The sequence below is a fragment of the Carlito syrichta genome, unplaced genomic scaffold (assembly GCF_000164805.1).
Source record: "Carlito syrichta isolate Samal-C Ts95f unplaced genomic scaffold, Tarsius_syrichta-2.0.1 Scaffold309286, whole genome shotgun sequence".
In the NCBI taxonomy this organism is placed as follows: domain Eukaryota; kingdom Metazoa; phylum Chordata; class Mammalia; order Primates; family Tarsiidae; genus Carlito; species Carlito syrichta.
Window position 1 is genome coordinate 8,694 of NW_007253382.1, and position 5,533 is coordinate 14,226.

The following is a 5,533-nucleotide window of genomic DNA, read 5'->3' on the forward strand; positions in this document are numbered from 1 at the left end:
CCTCCCACCCCCAGGCCCAGCCTCCGTCCCATCCCCTTCCCCAGTGTTGGGGTGTGGGGAAGGGTGGGTTCAGTGTGGGCACCAGGCCTGGGAGCAGGCTGGGCCCCACGGGGCGGCATCAAGGATTGTTGGGGTAGCTGGTGCCAGCCCCACCCAGGCACCCCGCAGCTCCTGCCTGAGAGCTCGGGTCCCCTCGGCCGCAGGTGAGCTTGGCCTACGCCTACGAGACCAAGGATGCACTGTGCCTGGTGCTGACGTTGATGAACGGAGGCGACCTCAAATTCCACATCTACCACATGGGCCAGGCCGGCTTCCCGGAAGCGCGGGCCATCTTCTATGCCGCAGAGATCTGCTGTGGCCTGGAGGACTTACATCGGGAGCGCATTGTGTATAGGTGGGGCACCGCGGCTGGGCGTGGAGCATGGTGCAGAGGGACACCAGTGTGCTGGAGCAGCAGCCAGGCCAGGAGCTGGCACGTGCTGGGCGCTCTGCACGGGGCCCTGGCGATTCAAGTGGCTCGGGTCTAGGCTTGGGCGTCTGGCCGCCCCACATAGGAATCCCAGCCTTATCACCGTCTCTGTGTGACCGTGGCCCAGGCAGCTCCCTGTGCCAACACTGCATTCTTTCCTGGGAAGTAGAGCTGAACTTCCTACCTCCCAGGTGGTTGGAGGGGTCCCATGAGATGAGGGGCTGGAGTGCCTGGCTCAGAGCTGGCCCACAGGGCTTGGACGGAGAGCCTGGCTGTGGCTGCGATTTGGCTTGCCTTCATTTGCGCCTCGTAGCAGCCCCCGAGGGGAGGGATGAGTAGCCCCATTTGACAGAGGAAAGGTGGAATCTGCTGCCAAAGGGAAAAGCTGTTCGATACCAGGGTGAGCAGGGAGCAGCCTTGTGCTGGCCCAGAGTACTGAGCATCTTGGCTTGTAATTCCTTGGTGAGCTACCCTGGGCCGGGCTGCTGCCGGAAGGTCAGGGGTGGTGGGGGCACCCTGTTGGCAGATGGGTCCCCACCCCCACTCCCAGGAGTGAGTGAGCTAGGAGGGCTGGCCCTATTTGGCTTCCTGGCAAGCCGAGCCGCATCTGAATATGCCCTTCTCGCCCCACAGGGACCTGAAGCCAGAGAACATACTGCTGGATGACCACGGTGGGTGGGGAGACCCAGGTGGGAGGGGGGTGTGACTTGGGGGTATGACTTGGAGGCATGGCCTGGTAATGGCCGGCCCCCATTTCCTCCCCTTCATCAGGCCACATCCGCATCTCCGACCTGGGGCTGGCTGTGCACGTGCCTGAGGGCCAGACCATCAAGGGCCGCGTGGGCACCGTGGGCTACATGGGTGAGTCCCCTCCTACCTTGGCCTACTGGCCTCCTGGGCCTCCCTCTATCCTGAGCCAGCAGCACCCACTGCTGCTTGGGAGCCTAATCTCCTGTGCCCGTTGAAAGGGTCTCTTTTGCCGGGCTCGGTGGCTCAGCCTGTAATCCCATGCTTTGGGAGGCTGAGGTGAATGGATTGCCTGAGCCCGTGGGTTCGAGACCTGCCCAGGCAACTTGGCAAGACCTCATCTCTATAATAAATCAAAAAATTAGCCGGGCATGGTAGCGCACGCCTGTAGTTCCAGCTACTTGGAAGGCTGAGGCAGAAGGATCGCCAGAGCCCAGCAGGTCGAGGCTGCGGTGGCCAGGAGCGGCCACTGCACTCCAGTCTGGGCGACAGAGTGAGACTCCAACTCAAAAAAAAAGAAAGGGTCTTTTTTATAGAGCAGGAGACAAAGCCAGGGTTCCACACAGTCGTAATCAGCATCATTCGTTCATGAAATGCATTCTAAGCATTCACTGTTGGCTGGGCCTGCCGGTGGGGCTCAACCCTTGTCCGTGGCCCTAGCCCTGGTGTCCCCTAAACTTTCCATGCTCAGAGTGGGCGTGCCACCTTGGAGGGGCCGGTGGGGACCATGTGACATGGCAGATGGAGTTCTGGCTCCGCACGCTTCACCCTCTGCTCCCGCCTCACTCTACTCGGCTGTGATCATCACACCTGCCTCCCAGGGTGGCCATGAAGATAAAAAGAGGTGGTAGAGGGGACGCTACCCACGGGCAGCCCTGGCAGGTGGGAGGTGTTCCAAAAACAGGGGTTTTCTCCTCCTTCCTTCTCTGATATTAAATCCAGGGTTGCAACCTGATAGCTATGTGAGCCAAATTTGGCCTACGTTTGTGTTTAAGTCAAGTTGTTTTTAGAACAATTTGAACCGGTTGCCAGGATTTAGTAAGCCAGGCAGCTTCACCTAAAGATAGGGACTTCGGACACCTCTTGAAAAGTCACCTGTGGCTCCGGGGTGTGGCCTCCTGCGGGGCTGAGTCCGCCTTCTCTGGTGGGGCATGTGCTCTGCTAGCTGAGTCCCCGCCCGGCCGCCCGTGCTCCTGCCGGCCGGCGGCGTTTGAGCGGGTCCCGACTTAATGCCAGGCGTTCCTGGGCCGGAGGTCCGTCCCCTGCTCCCGGCCAGCCCTGACTCCTATGCCCCCAGCTCCGGAGGTGGTGAAGAACGAGCGGTACATGTTCAGCCCCGACTGGTGGGCGCTCGGCTGCCTCCTGTATGAGATGATTGCCGGCCAGTCGCCCTTCCAGCAGAGGAAGAAGAAGATCAAGCGGGAGGAGGTGGAGCGGCTGGTGAAGGAGGTGCCCGAGGAGTACTCCGAGCGCTTCTCGCCTCAGGCCCGCTCGCTCTGCTCCCAGGTAGGCGCCGGGGGAAGGCCCGCACGGCCGGGGTGAGGGCGGGCATACCGCTTCCTCCACCCACCGCCGCTGCCCGCCACAGCTTCTCTGCAAGGACCCTGCCGAGCGCCTGGGGTGCCGTGGGGGCAGCGCCCGCGAGGTGAAGGAGCACCCCCTCTTCAGGAAGCTGAACTTCAAGCGGCTGGGAGCCGGCATGCTGGAGCCGCCCTTCAAGCCTGATGTGAGTGCCCAGTCCTGCCACAGGCAGAGCCAACTGGGGCCAGGCGCTCGGAGTATCGGCCAGGACGCTGTCCGTGCAGGGGCAGGAAACCCAGTCTAGCGGCTTAGCCAAAAAGGAATCGTTCATGGGGCTCACTAAAGCGGAAGGCGCAGGACGGGCCTGGCTTTCGGCATACCTTGATAGGGGCCCCAACGGTTAGGAATTCTCTCTCCTCCCCTCCCCACTGCACTCTCCCGTGGGTGGTCTTCACTTCTGGACAGCTCTCCCCAGGGCATCGCAGCGGTGGCCCCCAGCAGCCCAGGTCCACATCCTACAGCTTGGCTATCCCTGAGCGCCTCTGGCTCAAGAATTCAAGAGAAATCCTAAAAGGGGAAAAAGTCCTGAGACTGATGCTCACTGCTGTTGCTCAGAGGCCCTGACTGGCCGTGCCGGGATCAGATGCCCACCGGAGCCTCTGCCAGAGGCAGAGATCTGTCCCCAGAGGAAAGCCACAGTGTGCTGCCAGAGGAGGAGGGCTGCTGAGCTGACTCTGGACGGGACACTCGCCCATGTAGCGGCTCGCGCATTTACTGAGCATCTCAGCGGGCCAGGCACCCGGCAGGCCAGAATGCCCTCTAGTCATCAGATTCCAAGTGGCAGAGACCCAACTCAAACTCACCGAAGCCCAACATGGAGTTTATTGGTTCATTTGGCCAGAAAGTCCCAGTGTAGGGCCAACATCAGGGTTTCCTGCTGTGTTGCCAGGACTGGCCAGCTCTGGGCTCTGCTTCCTCTGATGACCGTTTCCCTCCCACTGAATTCAGGCTTCTCTGGGTGTAAAGTTGCAGGGAAGGTTCTGATTGGCCAAGACAAGACATGTGCTTGCCTCCTCCCATGTCTGTGAGGACTGAGTCCTGTGATTGACAGTTTGCCAGGAATTGCCCAAGGTGATGGGCAGGCCAGATTGATGACTGTCAACCACGCACGTGTTTGTGTATTCGTTCAACAAATAGCTGAGTGCCCATTTGTGGCAGCCCCCGGAGATGATGGGGTCCACCAGACCTGGTCCTGCCCTATGTCTTGTGAAAGACACGCCCAAATAAACCAGCAGACCCGGAAGAACTTCAGGCAAGGTTAATTGTGACAAGGAAAATGAAAGCAGGCTAAGAAGGAGACAGAGGATGGTGGGGGGGGTAGTCTTTAGACAAGGTGGTCTCAGGCGAGCTGATGGTTAGGCAGGAATGTAAAATATGTGAAAGAGAGCCATGCCAAGATTCAGGGTATGCACATTCCAGGCAGAGGGAACAGTCAGGCATTGCTGTGCTGAGCAGGGACCAGCCCCTGGGACGGAGGATGCAAGGAGGTCGCATGGCTGGACCCTTTGTGTGCAGGCAGGGAAGCGCATAGTCATGTTCTAAGCGAGACAGAGGACCCTTGGGGGATTCGGGGCAGGAACGCGAGGTGTGGGGAGTGGGCCACAGAGGGTGTGAGTGGAACTGGGGGGGGCAGCTAGGGCTGCTGCCTCTGAATGACCACCTCATGTGGCCTTGCTGGAACCCAAGGGTGGGTGCCACCATAGGCACTTGAACCCAGTGACCCTGGCTTCCAGCAGTCTGCCCCAGGCTGGCCCTGTGCTCGAGTTTATTCCTGTTGCCTGTACACACTGTCTCATTTAACCTTGAAACCATCACATGCCTCTGGATCTTCTGTTCAAATTTAGAGATGAAATCAATGCCTGGAGTTGAACTTTTTAGAAGAAAATGAGAAGCAAGCTTGAGGATGACTTTTTTTTTTTTTTTTGAGTTGGAGTCTCACTCCGTCGTCCAGACTGGAGTCCAGTGGCCGCTCCCAGCCACCGCAGCCTCGACCCGCTGGGCTCTGGCGACCCTTCCGCCTCAGCCTTCTGAGTAGCTGGAATTACAGGCACGTGCTACCATGCCCGGCTGGTTTTTGATTTATTGTAGAAATGAGGTCTCGCCAAGTTGCCCAGGTGGGTCTCGAACCCGCGGGCTCAGGCAGTCCACTCACCTCAGCCTTCCAAAGGCGTGGGATTACAGGCTGAGCCACCGAGCCTGGCTGACTTTTTTTTTTTTTTTTTGAGTTGGAGTCTCAGCCTGTCCCCAGGCTGGAGTACAGTGGCACAAGCACGGCTCACCACAGCCTCAATTTCCTGGGCTTAGGCAATCCTCCCACTTCAGCCTCCTGAGTAGCTGGGACTACAGGCATGCATCACCACACCCGGCTAATTTTTTTAATTTTTTTGTTGAGATGAGGTTTCACTATGTTGCCCAGGCTGATCTCGAATTCCTGGGCTCAAACAATCCTCCCATCTTGGTTTCCCAAAGTGCTGGGATTACAGGCATGAGCCTCTGTACCCAGCTGATTACATGTTTTTTTAACAGCTTTATTGAGTTTTAATTCACATACTATATAATTCACCCATTTAAAGTGTACGATGTTCGTGACCCCCCTGGGCAACTTGGCGAGACCTCATCTCTACAATAAATCAGAATAAGCCGAGCGTGGTAACGCGTGCCTGTAGTTCCAGCTACTTGGAAGGCTGAGGCGGAAGGATCGCCGGAGCCCAGCAGGTCGAGGCTGTAGTGGCCGGG

General features: G+C 58.5%; 1 protein-coding gene across 2 annotated transcripts in view; it reads left to right on the top strand.

The window, feature by feature from the left end:
- Positions 1 to 5,533, top strand: part of GRK6 (G protein-coupled receptor kinase 6) — an 11,244-nt gene that overhangs the window by 2,675 nt on the left and 3,036 nt on the right. For both annotated transcript variants that reach the window (XM_008067093.2, XM_008067092.2), the window contains exons 8-12: positions 204 to 394; positions 1,103 to 1,140; positions 1,241 to 1,330; positions 2,514 to 2,722; positions 2,805 to 2,942. In XM_008067093.2, the coding sequence (XP_008065284.1) occupies positions 204 to 394; positions 1,103 to 1,140; positions 1,241 to 1,330; positions 2,514 to 2,722; positions 2,805 to 2,942 (666 nt within the window). The remainder of the gene's footprint in view (positions 1 to 203; positions 395 to 1,102; positions 1,141 to 1,240; positions 1,331 to 2,513; positions 2,723 to 2,804; positions 2,943 to 5,533) is intronic.